At 40.4% G+C, this 20,909-nt stretch overlaps 1 protein-coding gene across 5 annotated transcripts in view; it reads right to left on the bottom strand.

Moving 5' to 3' along the window:
• LOC121910731 (protein turtle homolog B-like) overlaps positions 1–20,909 on the bottom strand; it is a 155,339-nt gene that overhangs the window by 97,016 nt on the left and 37,414 nt on the right. For 4 of the 5 annotated variants that reach the window (XM_042432032.1, XM_042432030.1, XM_042432031.1 and 1 more), the window contains exons 2-3: positions 14,370–14,561; positions 2,358–2,504 (exon numbers count right to left, since the gene is read on the bottom strand). In XM_042432032.1, coding sequence (XP_042287966.1) covers positions 2,358–2,504; positions 14,370–14,561 — 339 coding nt within the window. Of the gene's footprint in view, positions 1–2,357; positions 2,505–14,369; positions 14,562–16,140; positions 16,418–20,909 lie in introns of those variants that run through there. The other variant, XM_042432033.1, reaches the window with a different exon arrangement.

Below are 20,909 nucleotides of genomic sequence, written 5' to 3'. Positions count from 1 at the left end.
TTGATTGGCTGTATTGTTGACACAGTCGATGACAGGCTGAGAGAACAATCATTTTAGCTCTAAGCTGGATAGAAGAAGTCAAACCAATTAAAGTTTTGATGGGTTATGATTCCAGCAGTGCACTAACAAGTATTAAATACATGCAATCAGATACAAGGAAAGACTTAGTACTTGACATAGCTCCAACAATATTCAGAATTAAGAGAGCAGAAATAGAAATTAAATTCATGTGGATTGCTGCACATATTAGTGTGGATGGAAATGAACTGGTATAATCAAATCAGAAATGAAAAATAAATGGCAGGGAGAGTGGGATAGAGGAAATAACGACAGATATTAGTACAGCATTCAAAGAAAAGTAGGAGAAATGAGAGGAAGCAATAGAAATAGAAAGGGGGAGGATATTATATCAAGGATGACGTTTATTTACACCAGTCTGAACAGTACATTAAACATCATGAATAAGCTACAGGTAGATGTGAATATTATGGACTGCAGGAAATGGTGGAGCAGGTATTTTTATACTGTCCTAGATATCAACAAGAGAGACAGACACTTAATATTACACTCTAAAGGAAGCACATGACACTAGGTATTAGAGGAATGTTGCAGTGGTGATGTAGGGTACAGGGCTATTTTCAGATTTTAAGAAAACACAGGAATTAATAGGAGAATTGAATGGAATAGTAGAGTAACTGTTCTGATCCACACTCCGATCCAGAAGGTGGTGATAATGCACCTCCAAAGCCCACAAAAAAGTGAGTGAGTGTTGGGCAGTTGCGAGCACGTAGGGAGGGGGTCCAGCTTGCACTCATCACAGCCCTGTGCTCGCAGGATAAGCTCCCTTGTGAGGATGCTTTTCCACTTCTGGATACTGTTCTGTGCGCTCATTTCATGTGCACATGCCTGGTTTTTATGTGTGCTGGTTCTGAGACTAATTAAACGCCATTTTTCTCTGATTTATATCATTGTAAATTCAATGTGTTTGGATTTTGGACTGTTGGTTGGACAAAATAAGCATTTTAAAGTCATCTTAGGTTATGAAAAATCATCATTTTATAGCATAACAATGAAGTAATAAATTGGATAAACACAGATAAAATCATAAAGATGTTTCTTGGTTGCAGCCCTTACTGTGAGTACTATTAATCAGTGGTGAAAATAAAGGCAGTGCAGCTGCTGGGGCCCATATGTCACTTGGTCCAGTCTGCTTAAGATATAGTTGGACCAAAGCAGTTCATATGCCTTCCAATAAGTATATCACACAAAAAACTTGTCTACCATTGTTACTATTCCATTTTGTGAATAATACAGTAGGTGAGTAGGCGATTTTGGCGACTTTTTATTCACTTCTGTGTCTAAGTGTTTTGGTTGGTGGCATGATTCGAGTCAGTTGCTGCTACATGTGAGTCATTTATCAGAGGTAAATAATATTAAAGTATTTTCATAGAGCTATCTATTTGGTCCTCCAGCTCTATGGAGAAATTGTTAGTCAATAAAATTCTTGTAATATCTCAACGTTTTTACATTATTTCTGGTCAATTAAAATTTAGGTTAATAAAAGTCTTTATTACTGAATTTACTACATAGTAGTAAGTGGCTTAATCATTCATCAGTAATACAGGCTAAAATCCTAGAACCTATGAACATACTGCCCAATCCCACGGCTAATCATCATCTTTACAACAAACCAACAATCTAGCAGCTTGTAGGTATGGTCGCCTCTCCTGCTGAGGTGCTACACAAACTCAACACCTATGAAGAAAAATGGCTTCTTGACCATATAAATGATTTAAAGTTGAAAAGCCTGAACCTTGATTTCTACTAATAAACATAATTTTTGTTATTGTAAGTTTACACAAGTTTTTTTTTTTTCTGTTGTTGCTGTGTTTTCTGTTGATTTTGTTTGTTTGTCTTTGACGGCTTATTTATGCTTGTGATTAATAGAATTCTATCAACTGGTCTGCCTTATTATTGAGGAGTTATTATATATATACATATATATATATAGTGTATATAAAATGTAAGATGAATATGTGTATACTTTGTTATTGCTCAAATAGCTAATAAGTTGCTGATCATAAAAAAGCAACACACACATAAACACACATAAAAAATTGAATGTTAACAGTATCACAGTCATTTTTTTGTACTTGCGCTGAAGATATGTCATGGTGAAAGCCTGACCTTTAAAAGTCTAAAGAATACGCAACAAACATTCATATTATTTTGGAGGCTTGATGTATATGATTTTTACAAAAGCCTAACTATATATCACTCCACATATGTCCCATATATGTATCTGTTTGTCTTTCCATGCTCCGACTTGTTGATGTTTATATTAAACAGTTCCTTACCGTTGACGGTTAGATGCACCCAGCTGCCATTGTGGAAGGTGTCATACTGCTGCTCCAGCATCAGCACCCTACACTCATACCAGCCCTGGTCGTCTGAACGCACATTCTCTATCCGCAGGGAGGACTTGCCGTGCAGAGTGGCCCGGCCTGGCAGAGAGAGAGAGAGAGAGAGAGAGAGAGAGACGGAGATGGAGATGAGGTATCAGCAGGAAGGGACACGGAGAGGTGAGAGGGACGGGTGGATTGAATATAATGAAGAGAATGAAGGGAAGGAAGGAGCAGGTGAGGGGTGAATGAACAAAAAGAGGAACGCCGGGTGAATGTTAAAGAGAAAATCAGTCTGTGAGCAGTTCAGATATAAATATGCAGGGATCACAGGGCACACTGCGATGTGTTAGTGTCTCTGTGTAACATCACAGTGCATAAGAGCTGTTTCTAAACACAGTCGCTGCAGCACTGTTAATGTTGTGTTGTGCAACATCAAAGTAGGATTCCAACCGCAGCTGAAATCTGTCACTTAAGCCTCAGTGCAGCTGAGATGTCCTCATCTCATCATCATCATCATCATCATCATGTGTGTTGCAGTCTATTTTGGAGACGCACTGAGGCAAGGACAGGTCATTAGTTCCTGTGAGGAGTGGGAAGTGGCCAGCGTGACAACAGAGAACCCTCAGGATTAGTTGCAATCCGTCATAACAGATATCGGCTTTTGACTTGGTGAGTACAGAGTCAGGAGGAGCTGCATTTTACTTTTACAGATCAAAAGCTGAAGGGGGGGGGGGGGGATTGATGATGTTGCTCTGGGCAATCTGGCAACTGGATCATAACAGATGGCGACTGGCAATAAGGGCTAAACAAAGGGCTTTCAGGGAGCGCACGCCAGCTCAAAACGTCAGCGTTATCAAGGCCTGGCTATCCCTCATTAATCCCTCACTCTCCCCTATCCATTCCAATTTGTGGGTATTCCCGACTAATTTTTTGTTTGGCTTCCTAAACCTCCCTCTGCAGCATGACATGCCAGGTAAATATATCAGCTGCACTGTCAAAATTTGTTCCTAGCTTGAATGTATGTGTCCTGGTTAGACTATTTATATATCAGATTATATCCATGTCTGTCTCCTCGGTTGACTGGAAGGAGCTGAGAGAGACTTTATGTTACTTACTGAATGTGAACTATGTCTTTAATGTACTGTATACAGTATCTATGGATCCTTCATACAGTACCCGCTCTTTGATTCTGCTGCCATTTCTCTTTATCAGAGTAAACAGTGTGTCCAAACAGTTTACTGGATGTCCTTTTTTTCACTTGATGTATTCAAGCATAAAAGTTAATGAACAAGAAATCATGCATGAGTGTGTCTGTATAAACACGGGGTACTTCTGTGAGTCACTCAATGTATGAAGGCATAGTGGTGCTTCATGTTCACATGTACCCCTCTCTTTGACAACCGCAATCTTAGAATGACTCTTTTTTTATGTAAATTAAGATATGTTCAACAGAAAGTACATTTAAAACTTTACTGAAGACAATGACAACATGTTGCGGTTGTGCATTTATGTAAAATAACTTTAAAATCTGTCAGATGTATACTGGAAGTGAGCGGGGGGGGCTGATGGTCTAATGCATGCATACTCGCGCAAGTCGCAGTCTCGTCTGTGTGGAAATTGCCATTCTTGTCAGATACTGTAGGGGGTGCTGTGGACTTATCTACAGCAAGAACACGGGAAGGTGGGTGTAAAACCTGCACGTGACAATATTTTGTCAAAACTCTATAGTTTCTGCTTGTCACTGTTGTAGCTGTTTGTACTAGCTGTTTTCATCTTTATAAATATGTAGGATAAGTGGAAGAAGAGGAAGCGATTGGGTCGGGTGCAAACCGCGATCAAATTTCAAGAGGCATGCACAGGATCTGTGCGTCATCTGCAAGTACATAATTGCGGAGTTTTGTGGGCACACACACGCGTGTGTTTGCTGACCCCGGTGTGAGATGCATGCAACAGGCCTGACACAGCGTCTGCACAGCCTGTGTAGCAAAAGCAGGACGATAGCAGAGCAGTAGCAGCAGCTTTAGTCCTCCATCCTCATCTATACATGATGTGTTCAGGCGCAGTATTGAGTGTAGGCTGTTTGTGTCTGTTCAGGGCATGCTATCTATTCATATCCAAATGGTATGTTTGTATTTGTTGACATCACTAACTTGAAGGAACGTTTATCTGTACAAAGTGCTCCATCATGAAACACATTCTTTCTCTTTTGTGTAAAATTTTCTGCACTTCTCCTTGTGCATGATGATTCAATATAGGTCATGGTGCATGAGCCTTTCAGTCAAACACATATTGTTGGGTTACAGCACTTGTACATAATATCCGTGTATAAAACAGAGTTTCATCCTGCCAATTAAACAAATGACAAACTGTCATGTTGAGTAATTCAGATTCAATTCAAAAGTCAAACTCAGTATGACCTGTTATTATCAGAGGCACCTGTCTACAAATATTTCTGTTCAGTTGTATAATTAATCAGCTACATGATTCTGGGGATCACCAGCTTAAACGGTGGAGCTTTAAATGAGCACTTTAAATTAAATAGAAAAGAGGCAAATAGGCTATACTGTAGGATGAATGTCATTTTATATCGTCTACTCTTTCAATCTATTATACAGAAAACACAAATACATACTGCATGCACCGTTTACTGAGGCTGGACACATTTTCACACCTCTGACACGTAGAGAATGTCAAGCTGGTGTTATTTTGGAGTTATAACCACAGGTTTTGCTCTCGTTATCACTAAGTTATCACTTGCCTGACAGCCTGTGCTTAAGAAAAACATTGTTGCTGAGGAGAAGTTTCAAGGTAAGTGAGCACAGGTTGAGAAAAAAAAAGTAGATAATGGTCAATATGTTATTTGCATTGCAACACATCGATTATTGGTAGTGTATATACACCGGGGTGCCCAGATTTTATTTTCTGGTTTCATCGTATTGTCAATACATCCCATTAAATGACCAAAACCAACAATGTGTTATTTCAATATTTTCTGTGCAAAGCTCTCAGCCCCAAGCTACACTGGTTCCAATTGAACATGTGACTCTTGAAAAACAGCTTACAAATAAATCAATCAATCAATTAGTTAATTAATATTTTTTTAAAAAGGCTCAGTAATTTCCGAAATAATATTAATTAATATAAATTTGGTGCTCTAGTGAGTACTTACCGTGGCAGGACGGTATATGTGTATCAACTTCAAATCTACTATAGTGTGTGTGTCAGCCAGTGCAACTGTGTGGCTCATTAATGTGAAAAAATATAGAATAACACCATTTTCATACTTTTCCCATCTTGTGACGTTGAAGGTAACATAAGATGCCACAAGCAGTTCCTACTTATGTTCAGCTACATGTCTCTCAGCCAGGTTGTCATCTGACGAAGGGAAAACAAAGGGCAGTCCTCTCTACGTATAGAATTGCATCCTCTTTGTGTTACGTAATATTCTATTCATAATATTCTGTTCACCCGACATCTATAGTAGATGCCATCTTTTAACAATTCCACCGTACTCAATCCTCTTTAATATTCTTCTCCCTCGTCTACTGTTATGTGCGCAATTAGATTCCTGTCTATCTACCTAATTTTATTCAGCCTGCTAGTTAATGACTCCTAAACTTAAACTGCTAATGAGAGGACCTCTGTTAGGTGAGTATGGCTATTAGAACATCAGTACAGAAATAAACATCTCTAAGAATGAGAATTATCAGGAAAATATGCAGAAATGTCCTCTCACAAAACATCACTTTGGCTTTGTTAGAATTCTGTACAGTGAAATACTGGATTTTTCACATGCATTTAATGTCTTCATTTGTTTCTAACAGTGAGTGTTACATGGCACTCATGCACCACACATCAGAGCAGACTGACTACATCATGGCGGCAATTTACAAGGATCCCCACTGTAACACATTTAGTCCACTTACAAGAGAATAAGGCTGTCATACAAATGTCTTTACTACGGCTCAACAGAGTATATTCTCATCAAAACAGTCTTTGTGCCAGCCTTTTAGATTTGAAGCATGAATGATGTCATCATCATGCAATCCAGCCCTGACAGATTATCTTTTGAAACTATAGCAAACAAAGGGAAGCCTCTGTGGAGTCTAATTCACAGCTATGGTGCTTGTAGTATGTCCTTATTCAAAAAGAAAATTAAACCATGCGCAGAAATTCATTGACAGTTTCTTGATAGAATCGGCCAATTAGGAGCATTGTTTCTCTGTTATACCCTGTAGAGAAGTGACGGTATGTCTGTAGGTTGTTATTTAGCCCTGCAGAGGAATCTCCCTGTTATGGCTTTAAATACAATGACATGGTTATTTCTCAGGGACTAATAAAAGCTCTGGGGAGAGAGGCCAGCACTCCTCTGTGACCTCTTTTTGTACATCACAAATCATGACCACCAAGAGATATCAGGTCACAAGCGGGTTTACAGGAAAGTGATGCTGTAAATATGAGCACATTTGGCCGCCATTTGGTTCTCACGTGACGTGACTTCCTCACGTGGTCACGTCCACATTTTGATTCTCACGTGACTTCATCTGCCGTGAGCCTTGAGATTGCGTGACGTCATCTCACGAGATCACGTACGCCATCATGAATCTCTCGGGAACGTCATCTCACAAGATCACGTACGCCATCATGAATCTCGCAGGAACGTCATCTCATGCAATCACGTACGCCATCATGAATCTCACGGGAACGTCATCTCATGCGATCACGTACGCCATCATGAATCTCACGGGAACGTCATCTCATGCGATCACGTACGCCATCATGAATCTCTCGGGAACGTCATCTCATGCGATCACGTACGCCATCATGAATCTCACGGGAACGTCATCTCATGCGATCACGTACGCCATCATGAATCTCACGGGAACGTCATCTCATGCGATCACGTACGCCATCATGAATCTCTCGGGAACGTCATCTCACAAGATCACGTACGCCATCATGAATCTCGCGGGAACGTCATCTCATGCGATCACGTACGCCATCATGAATCTCACGGGAACGTCATCTCACAAGATCACGTACGCCATCATGAATCTCGCAGGACCGTCATCTCATGCGATCACATACGCCATCTTGCCCACAAACACACACACACACACAGACCTACCCATCTACACTACCATACACACACACACACACACACACACACACACACACACACACACACACACACACACACACTCCCAATGGCATGTGTTTTCACTGTACATAGCTGCTGTTGTTATTGCTTAGGCAGAATTAGATTTTAGGATAGTGATTTATTGATCAAAGCATCGGCTAACTTTGTTAACTTTAATATTGTTTCATTAACACTGTTATACATTTGAAGAGAAGTCTTCTGTGATTATTGTGCTCATTTATTGTGAAAAGTGGCTGATTGGGAGTCAGAGCTCGAACTCAAACCTTCTTGGTTCACCTGTGAACGTTGATATCCCTCAGATATTAGTATTCTAGGTGAACTCTTTTATGACATTACCTAACTGTCTGGTTATTGGCCCCGGTTTCCGGGTGGTGCCCCATTATTATTAATTCATACTGATAATTTTATTAATTTAAATAATTATCTCTGACAATTATTATTAATTATTGCTAGTAACCAGTCGTGCTCCCCCAGATCCAACAGGTGAGAAGTTATTAAAGAGCTTTGGTGGGATTTAAAAGACCCCACACTCTCTGGACATGTTTTGTACTCATCCTTCATTAACTGCTTTAAGCAGCATGTCATTATCACACAAAGCACAGCATGTACATCATGAGACGTATCACAAGAAATCTTTTCCAACAGTAAATTAAGCAGACCCAACAGTTATTAATCATTTCAAACAGCAGCCAGTTATTTCTTGAAGTGAGGAACATGTACCTATCCAAACTAAGACATGTGAGAGTTCTTTGTACGTGTGACAGAGACTGAAGTGAGATAATCTGATAGATATATGCAGCATATCAGTTCCTTAGAGAACACAAAGAAATGCACTTAAAAAACTACTGTATGCACCAAATAATCAACCACGAGAAATGGAACTTTTGAACATTTTTTATACAGTGTGACCTGTGTGGTTGATGAATCACCAGTCACAACTACTGAAACGTGATGTTGCAGGTGTTTTATCTTCACATTTAGCTTTAAACACCACAAGAGCGTTTCTGACACTGTCCTCTGCCTTGTTGCATGCATTGCTCACATACAGTATGTAACAGGCCTGACACACTTGGCCAATTCCACCAGCGTTTCAGAATGAGAGGTCCAATCCATGAAAGAAATAACAATGAAAAATGTTTTCTCCCCCATTCCATATGGGCTCTTGGTGAAACAATGATTTACCAGCCAACTACTTGGGTGTTTTTTTGTTGTTTTGTTTTCGTCATTATTATTAACATTGTGAAAGCCAATGCCAAGTAAATAACAACGACAAGCCGATGAAAGCCAGAAGAAAACAGAATAAATGAACAGTTACATGGTTACTAGGTCAAAAACTGCACTGGCGCAAAACTTTATATGGAGATTAATCTTATACAGTATATATACTGGGCTGTAGTGGTGCTGTGTAATAGTGGTGTAAGTGCTCGACAACACCCCTCAAATTATGACACAGAACAGGGAGCGACCATCAACCCACCACCCAACTGTGCTACGCAAGAAAAAAATTAACCTTTGCACTGGAACTAGAAGGATGACTGTAAACTGTAAGGATGTATATATGACTCAAACTGCTGCATAAAATAATAATCTGATTCAAGAGTTGAAGGAGAAAAATCTAAAGTCAAAAGACAAGTTTGTAACCTGCTATGAAATGACAGACATGGGCTAACAACTTAAGAATAACTACATTTAAATTATTGTTTCCTTAAGCTGTTTAAGGCTAATTCTATTTATTATCAGATGCACATTTAAGTTTAAGCAAATTAATTCCCCATCACTTTTCTTATTGTGTTATATTCCAAACATTTATCTAGGATTAAGACTGGGAAAATTAAAAGGAAAGTAGTGGTTGTCACCTTTAAAGCTACAACTTTTCCAGACACCTCACCTCATTGTTTTTGTGGTTGTAGAATTCACAAAATGATCAAAATTCTCCCTGTTCAATTCAAAACTGGAATATATACACAACTGCCCAGTTTGAACTGTGTCCACACGACGTTAAGAGTGAAAAGCATCAGCATCCCTGCAGCAGTAAAAGCAGCAGTCAGCAAGACTTTGTTCATTGAAGTAATTATGACACAAGTCCAGCAGTTCCTCCAGTCTTGTTCTATTCAGTCATTCAAGCCCCACTTCTCCTCTTCTATCAGCTTCCTGCAGCCAGCACATGGCAGTCTGTCACAGAGCTGCACTCCTCATGATTGGCGTTAACTGTGATAACATGAGAGGACTTGCCTCGGGTCTCCGTTTTCAACTTCACATAAGGTTGCTTCTGGTGCTGTGGGTTGACTTGTTACGCTCTGCAAAGACAATGCTAATGAAATACTGAACTTTGCACAGCCTCTCATGTGTATGCTTTGTGTTTAACTATCTTTTATAAGTATGAACCTTACAGTCCATTTGATTCTATTTGTTTTATACGATCAACAACACCAGCTAGATTTAAATCTGAGCCCAAAACATTCTGCATCACTCTGACATAAGAGGGATGATTTATTAGCTTCAGGAAAACATCTGCTTGGGGCAAATCATTTTAAATTGTCGCCATTCTTTCAGACCAGGCTTGGAGATCCTCCATGACAACAGGGCACATTCAACAATGTAATCTGGGACGTCTTCCTGCCATTTCTTTATTTTTTCTGTCCCTCAATTTCCATTTTCATCTTCAATTTCTCTCGCTCTCTTCCTGTTTAGCTATCGATTCATGCCCATCTCTTCCTCTCAACATGTTTTCATGGTAATTGTTCTTTTGTGGTCTGTCTCTCTTGCTCTCACAGATGTTTTTTCCCCCCTCTTCCTGTCTATAAAAAAATGAGACAACGGCTTGTTTGAGACTAAGGGCAGAGGGGTATCTTGGCAACAGTGCCCCTGTGGTTGGCGCAACTCATTAACCCTTGACATCATCTGAATCTAAAGAGGGCATAATGTAAGTCTCTATGTATCTCTGCAGCTTTGACTGTAAACTGTGACTTCATTTCATAATGCAATGTTATGGTCACAGTGCAGCCGGATACAGACTGACACCAATCTTCCACTTCAGACATTCAGATCTTTCAGTGCTGCACTGTTTTGTCGTCTGGATAAATTCAGTGTAGCTGGTGAAGCTACAAACTGCTTTTCATGGGAAGTAGTTAAGCTACTGCAACACTACACATTTATTTAAAGATACTCTGAAAAAGCAGCTTAACACACTGAAGCCAATTCACATCAAGTGTTACAAGAATCAGCTACTTTTATATAAAAAAGTACTTACTGGAAAACAGGAAGCTTGCTACTGGAAACACTCCATGATTTTGAAAATAGCTACATTACCCAAAAGCTACTGGGAAGTGTAGTGAAATTAAAATGTGTGTGGTTGCTATGATTTTGTAATTCAATTAGACGACATTATGGATTGGAATTTAACATAGTGATAAAGGGCAGGTACACTCAAAAGGAACTAGTTTGTCTGACCGCGGAGGGGGTTTCTGACCCTGTTCCATCACCCCACAAACACTTCTGTTGGAGTATACGGACACCTTCAGTCTTCTCTGGAGAAACCATCATGTTGCATATCAGGAGAATGTCTCATGCATAAGGATCTCGAATGTGGAGCAAGTGGAAAAATAAGGTGTAAAAATAGATTACAGAGAGTTATATGTCAGATACATTTAATCACCTTTTCATATGTTATGCTGCTCATCTTCACTTTCAGGCTGTAGCTTCAGGTTGTGAACGTTAATTAGGTTAACACTCCAAACTGTTTCTGGCTTCTCAACCGACAAGAGGTGATTACAGATTTGAGTTTTAGTTATGTATAACTTGCAAGTGTGGAAAGCCAAAAGAAATTAGATCTGATAAAAGATTCAAGCAGATTAGGATAGTTTTCAATATTGGACTCAGTTTCAGTGGAACCCAGACTCTACATGAGGCACACAAATTTGGAAACAATCTGTGAAAGCAAATTAATATATTTAATATGATGAAAGAGGACTGGCATACAGGCAAACACAAACTATGTGAGGATATGAACATGTTGTCAGTCCTCTGTTTCAAAGCCTACTATACAGCCTTTGTTTGGTTTATGAGACACAGTGTGATTGTTCCGGTCTTCAGAGAATTATGCTGACGCTCATATCCTACTGCTCTTTTTGTCGTGGTCAGGATTCTGTAACACTCACCTAACTCAGCAGGCCTTCCATTCAAGTATTTATGCTCGGTGATCTAATCAATGAAGACAAAGTGTGTGAGGATGCAGAACGATTATACAGAGCTTCTGTATTTTTGCCACAATCTTCTAGTCGGTCAGACTATTTTTCTTCCCGCTGCAGCAGGCGGGTGGGATAAGGGGTGTAAAGGGCACTTTCAAAAAGAAACCTTTTCCTGTATCTGATGCAGACAGCAGCCAATCAATCAGCTGGCTTTCAAACAGATGTGTGGATTGGTATCTGCCAAATTAATGGCAGATGTTTCTTATTAGAGTAAACTTGCTTACCTGTTTTTTCTGCAAAGACTCGAATGTTTGCAAGTCATGGTACATTTTTATCACCAAATATTTAATTAAACAGAACTTGTAATTTGTGCTTTCTTAACAAAGCCTGCAAGTGAATATTCTATTGTTTTTGAGATAAGAACTGTAAGAGCAGATCTATAATGTGAAAATCGTATTTCTTGGACAAACTGATAGAAGTTGGTTCTTCACATCGACTGGACTATTGTACCTACCTGCTCTCTGGCTGCTGTAAAGAATTCACAACTAAGCCACCAGGGTTTTAACTGGAACTCAGAAACAAGACCATATTTTACAGATCCTGGCATCCCTGCACTGGGTACCTGTTGCCTTTCAATCTGATTACAAAATATTACTCATTACTGTTAAATGCCTGCGGGGTCTAGCCACAAGTTATATTTCTGAGCTTTTATGGCACCCCCTCACTCCCTGACACCCTTAGATGCTGCTCTCCTCATTGTTCCAAGATCTAAACTCAAACAAAAGGTGACAGAGCCTTTGTTACAAGGGCTCCTAGACTATGGAATGCTTTGCCTGGAGAGATAAGTTCTTGATTATGTTGTAATGGCAGTAGCCAATTTAAGAAGTTAAAACAACTATAGCTAACTCTCTAACTCAGACACTAGAGGGTAAGAAAGACTCCAAAACAAACAGTAAACTGATGGATGTATCATCTGCTTCCTGAGCCTACACCCTCTGAACTACAGATGCCTGGACACAACAAACGGAATTGAACTTAAAACAGATTACCACTGCAGCATTTCCTCAGTAATAGGTCAAGTGACAACATTTACAGTTTAGTTAATTATGTTCAACAGTTTTAGTATTTATGATGTTTTGAAGGGTGTTTGTCATATCTATCACAATGAGAAGATAATGGTTATACAAGCAGAGATGAGCGAGGCCAGCGAGGGTCCTTCCAGCCTCTAGTCCCTTCTATGGGACGGAGAGGAGCTGGAAGACATTGAGGTGAGGTTGGCAGAGGTAGAGGAAGGAGAGGCAGAGGACGCCACATCGGCATCTAGTTTCAGTCCCTTTGGCCTGTATTTATGCTCTCAAAGCCAAACCTATGTTTCTCTTTGTTTTGGCTCTTTCTCCATCCCACTGTCTTTGTGCAACAAAATGCCATCTTTTCAGTTTAACCGGTGCTGTTTCGGTTTCAGTCTGGCTGGTAGTGGCTGCAGGATCATACATAACTGGGTGAATAGTCTGCCTGGCCACTGGTTGAATCACGCTACTTTATAACCCCCACTAGATGGCGGGCGGGGGGACCGTACTGTGACATCACAGGGAACAGAGGGCCAGAATAACAACAGAAGGGCTGCAGGCAGCACAGTGATACCACCTCATATCAGATAATCATTTGACCATTAGTCAATGTCTAAAATCTTAATTAAAGCACGTTTAAGTTTTTCATTATTTTACATTTAAATTTGAAGTGGATACCTGAAAGTGTGTCTGAAGCTTTAGTATCTGTGTAATGCTAACACTACCAATCTCTTCACGCTTACATGGATCAAGGCATGGCATGAAAATAAATATCTGTCATGACCATTAAATTGATTTTGTGTATGTTCTGTCTCAGAAGGAAATTACAGTTTAGATTATCTAAAATGTGGAAGCTACGTGCACCGACTCCACCTCACGTTGGGGAAATTCATATTTCATTTCTTCTGACAGGATGAATGCATGATAAGAAAGTCTTTCAAAACGCACATCAGAAGAGGGGGATTATTTCTGAAATTTCACGATCAGAAGAAAGGAAATCAAAAGCAGACGAGGGGGGGAAATCCCTCTCACCTCCCCGGCAAACTTCACCTCTAGCACAACACATAAATAATAAGAGGTGGTGGTGGTGGTGGAAAGAGCTGCTGTCTCCCAATGAAATGTCATCTCATTAAAGCTGTCGACATTAGTTAGTATTTATTACATACATATTTACTACGGTGTACACTGCAAAGCACACCACTGAGCGAAGAAAGCACCGTCAAGGAGGTGATGGTTTACTGTCAAATGTATGCATCTCTGACATCTTTGTTAAATTATTTTACCAACATCAACATCAAGACTTCTAAAAATGAAAGATGAACAGCAACGGATTCAGAGAGCTGAGACAGATGTGAATAAACATGCAGATGTGGACTGCAAATCCTATCTAATACAAACTAATATACTGCACTAACTAGAATACATGTGTCAGTTGTAGCTGTTATCTGATGTTTTTTTAATGCATCTCATGTATTCCTACATATAGATAGCAAAGAAACCTGTATTCTTCAAAAGGAGATATCTGATATGAAAGCTGTCACTATCTTACCGGCATATTCCGGGTCCACATGAGGAGGGTAGAAGCGAAAGTTGATGAAGAAGGGGATGGGCATTCCATACTTGAACCACTCCACCACGTAGGGCTGGCCGTTCAGGGGGCGGGACACGTCGCATCCCAGGATGACGTTCTCTCCTGCGCGGGCCGTCACAAACTGGGGCTCCTCTCGCACTCCGTGGGCACCTGCAGTAACAGTACACACACAACAGTCAGCCCGGTCTGATCGAAGGTGATCTGCAGCATGAGGCTCAAAGCCCACTTTAAGTCTGTAATATTTCATTTACTCACTGCTTTAAAGCATATCACACAATCACATTTAAATATGAATCTTTATGCATTCAGATGGTGCTGCAATTATGTGTATGATATTGCTGCAACCACAGAACAAACAGTAGGCAAGGAACAGCATGAGATAAGAAGACAGAAGGATGTGATTTTCTACTTTCATACAAAAGTATTAAAAATAGAGATGCACGATATTATCGGCACGTCATGGGTACCGGCTGATAATATAATAGCTCTAAAATGAAGTATTGGCATCAGCCATTTCTGCCGATTATGAGAGGTGGATTTGTTGCCCTCTCCTCCGCCGCCTGACTGTGCTTCCCTCCACGGACTGTTTCACCCTGACGGTCCCGGTGCTTCCTCCGCAGGCTCCACTTCACTAAAGCTACCCATCAGACCCACTGCTTCTTCCCACTTTAACTTGAATAACAAACCAGGGCTCGATGCTCCGGTTGGATCCACATGGAGAGCCGGGGCTAAGCTTAGCTGGGAGGCTAGCAGATGCTAGCTGGCTGTGCCTCCCTCCGGCCATGCTGCAGCTAACGCTCCACTAGCCTCTCAGCTAACGTTAGCCCCGGCTCTCCATGTGGATCCAACCAGAGCCTTACCCAATATCGTGCATCATTAATTAAAAATAAAGATATTACTTTTATTTTACATTAACATTTTATAAATAGTAATCCCACTTCTGAGAGTTTTTACTGGTGTCCAGTCAATAGCACCACTGGAAGGGCTGGCAAATCAATGCTTGCTTAAGGGCATTGACTTGACAGTAGTTTAGTATTTGAGGCAGGGGGAGAAGCCTCCAGCTTTGTATTCTCTGAGCTAGTGTTTGATGCTCCATCCCTGCCATTTCACAGACAAGCTATGTTGTGACATCAGTCAATTTAAAGAAAACAACACAGAAGTCTGTAAGCTAATTCCTCTAGTTAACAGAAATGCCAGGGCACACGTTAGAGATAGTTCAGATTAGAAAGACATATAGTAAAAGGGTCTTTAGAAACAGCAGAGTTTTGCCCAGCATGTCAGTGTTTGTGTGTGATAACACAAACACGTGCCAAGCCACAAGTTCCATCAGTCAGGACGGCAAAGACTGCCAGTGACAAATCCAATATGGAGCCAAGGCCAACGGGCTGGGAGGGAAAGATTAACGGCACTTGCAAACACATGAATGTGATTTATTTTGACAGAATCTTTTTCATCTCATTTGTGTGAAAGAATGGGCAGACAAAAACATGAAAGCACTAATGTGACAGTAATGCACCTGATGTTCAATAACAGCTGGGCCTTTAACCTTTTTCAGCAAGAATTCACTCTGCTAGCTCACTCTGCTAACTCTATGAAACTGTGTGTCTGTGGGATAGCAGCTGAACGGTCACATTGATCCCAGGCTAATTACTATGTAGCTTGGCTTTATGAGCGGAAACCCAGTGTGGTAGCATTTTACCAGTCGATACTGCTAATCAGATGTACTCACTGCTCGTCCCTCTGTGGCCTGTAAGGAAGCAGGCAGACAGCTATGTTCTCCTGCACAGAAATGATTACTGCCTGCCTTGTCTCTCTCATTAGTGAAAGCAAACAGTGAAAGCAATTGTATCAAGGTATGTGCGCTAGCAACTAAATCCAAATAACTATTTTTGGTGTGCAGGGCTGTGCAATAAAACAATCTTGATAATTTTCATGATAAAATCTTCCACGATAACTAAATTAATTTGTAAGATATATTTTTGATAGTTATTTTTGAGTGGGGAGGAGGGGGAGTGATAACGTCAGGCCAACAAGCCTGTGGCTAGCATGCTAATCTGCTAGCTCACACCAATAACGGACAACCTATGCAAAATTTACTCAACAAACTTTTTTGAGGGCCAGTATGTTAACAACTACTATGATAATCGATTATTTAAAAAAAAAAAAAAAAATTTATTTATAACAAAAAATTACAACAGTACCAACATTAACATAAACATTTTAAAAAATCTATGCTAGTCCATAGTTCTCTTTGTCATATACATCAGCGACTTTTGGTCCAACTGATCATATGGTACAAAATAGGCTACAAAAAATATACAGACAGAGAAAAATAGGCTACTGCAAGAGTCATAAATATAGAATATTTTAATAAAAAAGCAGACTAAAATAAAAAATTACATTTTAACTGGCATGTTAGCATAACTTTTTCTGAAATGTTATAGCTAGCCACACAGAGCCGGCCAGGAAGATTTAGAAGGGAACTGCGTGGCTGACAAGGATGAAACAGGCCTTCCCTGTAAAGACAGTGATCAAAAAGAAGAATATATTACAGATGAGGGAGACACCACAGTGGGCCACGTAGTGTTAGCATCAGCCGAGAGAGAGACCACCATGCGCCCTGACAGTTTCAGCGTCAAGTGACATTCTGTTGAGTAACAATCTGATTTGAGAGGGCAGTTGGGCTTTTTACAATAACTTTGATAATGAAATCCTGCACTCTGCGACAATGAGTCACTGGGGAGGAGTCAAATACTGGGTACAGCTCCCACAATCATGACCGTCACAGGATCAGCACCTCGACAGCAATTGCGACACTTAATAGTTTGTTTTGTTATGTTAAAAAGCCAATTTACTCAATACAGTTACCTCCATGATCTGTGTCCAGTGTTCTAAAGTGGTCTATTTTGTTGTGTGTTTAAAATGATGCTAAGTATCCTCACTATGAAAGATGTTAAAAGTCGCCTGCTCAGTGTTGACAGGGGCCCACTCAGGGTTGGCTGCGGGGGGGCCTGGTGTGTTTGCGTTAGAGTGCTGAGCAAGGAGTGATTACAGCGAGGAAAACCTCTTTCAGTGTTCATTTGGGCACCTGACTGCTGTTTTAAGACACACTTGATTGTGAACCAATCCTTTAATTTACTGGCATTTACCGGAGCCAGTAAAACCATGGACACATTTACATTTGGATTTCTGTACATAAGTTAGGCTTACACAGGCCATTTACAGAAATGAATGAAAAAAATCAAATGTTTCCAAAATAATATCAAACAGGAATTCAACCATACATATAATAATCTACTATAAATGTCACACAGCTTTTTTTCCCCTTCAGTTAAGAGAGAATATGAATAGTAGGAGGATAAACACAAGAATCATTGAAAGCAGAACGGGACATAGACAGTAAAGCTCTGGATTATCTTAGTCTTCATTTGCTTCAACAGAGATGCCGCGTGCAACAGTAAGGAAAAGGTCATGAAAACAGCTCGCTAAAAACACACACAATCAAAGGATGACATTTTACTGAGCTTCGATCCATCACTTGATATTTCTCCCATTTTTTTTCAATAAGCAGAATGTGTTCTTTACAGAACAGATCAAACAAATTACTTTGTTGTAATAATTGAATATCCATTCAAGGCCGGCCGTAAAAATTCTCAGCGATGTTGACCCAAATCATCCGTCTTGACTTGACAGACTGAGCTTTGTATGCATGTTGAGGCTGCAGTATGAATGCATGAAAAGCCTCCACAGTCACCTTGAACTGAGGTCAATATAAAAAGCGACTTAATTGTCCAGGTTTTGCACTAAATAGAAGATGCTTATCTTATAACGAAGCTTAATTGTGAATGTCAGACTAATGGAATAAAAACAGACACAGATTCAAAGCGGAATGTAAATCAGCAAATAGCAGGACAGCTGTGCATCCCCGTACCCGGGGCTGAGACATACAGCACGCTTAATATGGCAATCACCTTGTGAAATACAATGCACGGTGTGGACGATCTTTTAGTGCATCATTATCATTGCCCTATACAGCCATTTCTGCATATCATACAGTATATAGCACCCTCATATACAGTCCATATATATATATATTACATCACCGAGCAGCTGTCTATATCAGCAGAAGCCTGTGGATTCATCATTTGATGTGTGAGCTCTCATGCTTGCCGGCAGAACCAGATAATAACTGAGCAAGTGTGCTTTTCCCAGTGGTGAACCCAGCCCCCTGCCACCCCCACCCCCTCACTCACACAAACACTACCTCAAGCGGCGCTACATGTTGATTGGCTGCTGGTGACATCATCGGAGATAGCACAAAAAAACAGGCCCCTTTGGAAGGTATGACTTCACTGTTTATAACTGATGAGACGGAGAGGGAGCGAGAGAGCAGAACAGAGAGAGGAGAAGCAGAGCTGATTTGCTCATCCCCCCCCCCCCCAATCCCAATAAGGGTTTAGCTCATTTACAATCAAAGACCCAGGGGAGGGCACCGTCGCAAGGTATAACCACTGAGGTGCACTCACTCACGCACAAACACACACACACACACACACACACACACACACACACACTACCAGAAGTGTAAGCAAGGTGGAAGAGAAAGGGGAGGAGGGTATTTGTGACTGTCGCCAGGAGTACTGGAACATCAGTGTAAAGGTAAATCATGTTACATGCTACTTCTGGGGCCACTATGAGATTCAACACATATTGCGCTGACATATTGTTAAATGAGGGAAGAAACCACAAGTGAGCTAAATGCAGATGTTTATTCTATAGCCTAAAAGATGTTTGGTGTTGACCCTGTCACTGAATTGTAGAGATGACTCAAGATGGCGCCCACCGTGGCAAACGTCTTTTGCTTCGCCCTCTTGAAGTAGCCGTTTCAGAGATCCCCGGGGAGCCATAAAGGCCCCGACACTGTTAACAGTACAGATGTGCCGGTATACCAGCTTTGCTGTACAAAATTTCAATTACCATCATTTTCAGGAGGAACTGTGAACACAGCACAACGCTCCTGCCTTCATTAGCAGTTCTTTCTACTGGCCAAAAACAGAAGCAAAACAACCACAGCAGGACCAGCAGACCAGGTTCCTCACCCATCTATCTCTGGCTACTGTGGGAATGCTAACTTTAGCTAGTTGACCAACTGTAGTGTGGGGGCTGAGTTGTCGTGTTAAAGGGGAACTCTATTTTACATGTCAGTGTGTTTCCAGGTGTTGGCAAGTACTACTACACAGGTGTAAAAATTAATATAAAGCCTTTTGTTTCTCCAGAGGGAGTTTTGTGAAATCTGATAAAAAATTGCCTCAAATGATGTCACTTGAGTCAGCATAAGTTGGCATTGAAGACTAATAGTTTAGTATAGTAGTTTAGTAATAGGTCAGCAGACCTCTGTAGCTCCTCATATCTGCTGGAGGCTAGCAGCTCCAGACTACATTAGCTGCTACTAGCATAACACACTAAATCTCCAATCGAACTGTTAGCAATGTTGCATTATGGGTAAAGTAGGTGCCAACAGAGAGAAATCATTTCACATGATTTACAAGAAGGGAACCCGCTGCTTCAAGGTCACGCACATCATGTTCTGGTCAACTGTCCAAAACTGTTAACGACCAACTTGCTCGTACTTGTTCTGCATTGCATTTGCCAGTTCATCAAAGTTGCATCATATGGTTCACCATCAGTGAGCATGGTGTTAAGTAATTTTACTATATTTCAGCTTCAACAGCAGAGATGTTTGATGCCATATTGTGAAACACCATTCACTGTGATATATTGGCCACAATAATCATAGAAAAAAAATGTGATACTCTCACATCTCTACTTTATAGTGGGTTGGTGGTGGAGCTAAGAGAAGCATACACTGTGATGACAGCAAAGAGATGTAACAGGTGGAATAGTTTCAGGATGATCATCAGTCACTCAGCTGTTATCCAATCATCTATTGGGCTAAATTCAGAGATAGTGAGGAGAAAATTAGAACAAAAGCTTGTTTATTTCAAAACAAGATTGTTATGGCTAAAAAAAATAATCCCAACATGGGAACATGTAGTTTGCCAAACTATTCTTCACAGTCACTTGAGTTGAATTCTAAATATTATGTAACATAAAATTTTCATCTTAAAGAAATGACAGATTAATTTTCATCACATTTTACAAGAAAAAAAAAATCATATCAGTGTTTAGGGTGTAATGTATTCTGTTTCATAACGCAACAATACGGTGCAATTTAAAAACTGATTTATGAGTAATATTTGGTTCCAGGTCCTTGGGTCTCAAAGACAAACCCTTATTTTCCTGTGATATATGACAGTATAACAGACGGGATATGACTACGTGACAGTGCAGACAGGTTTACGTCAACGCTTCACAGAAACTGCATTTCTATATTTATTCAAGGTAACAAATGTGACCGTGCATGAAAATTCAGTGAGATGCAATAAATAAAACAATACAAGTGTGACGCATTACCACACACTCACACACAAAACACAT

This window comes from Thunnus maccoyii, chromosome 13, assembly GCF_910596095.1.
Source record: "Thunnus maccoyii chromosome 13, fThuMac1.1, whole genome shotgun sequence".
Lineage (NCBI taxonomy): Eukaryota > Metazoa > Chordata > Actinopteri > Scombriformes > Scombridae > Thunnus > Thunnus maccoyii.
The sequence above is the reverse complement of the archived record's forward strand: the minus strand, read 5'-3'. Positions and strand labels throughout refer to the sequence as shown.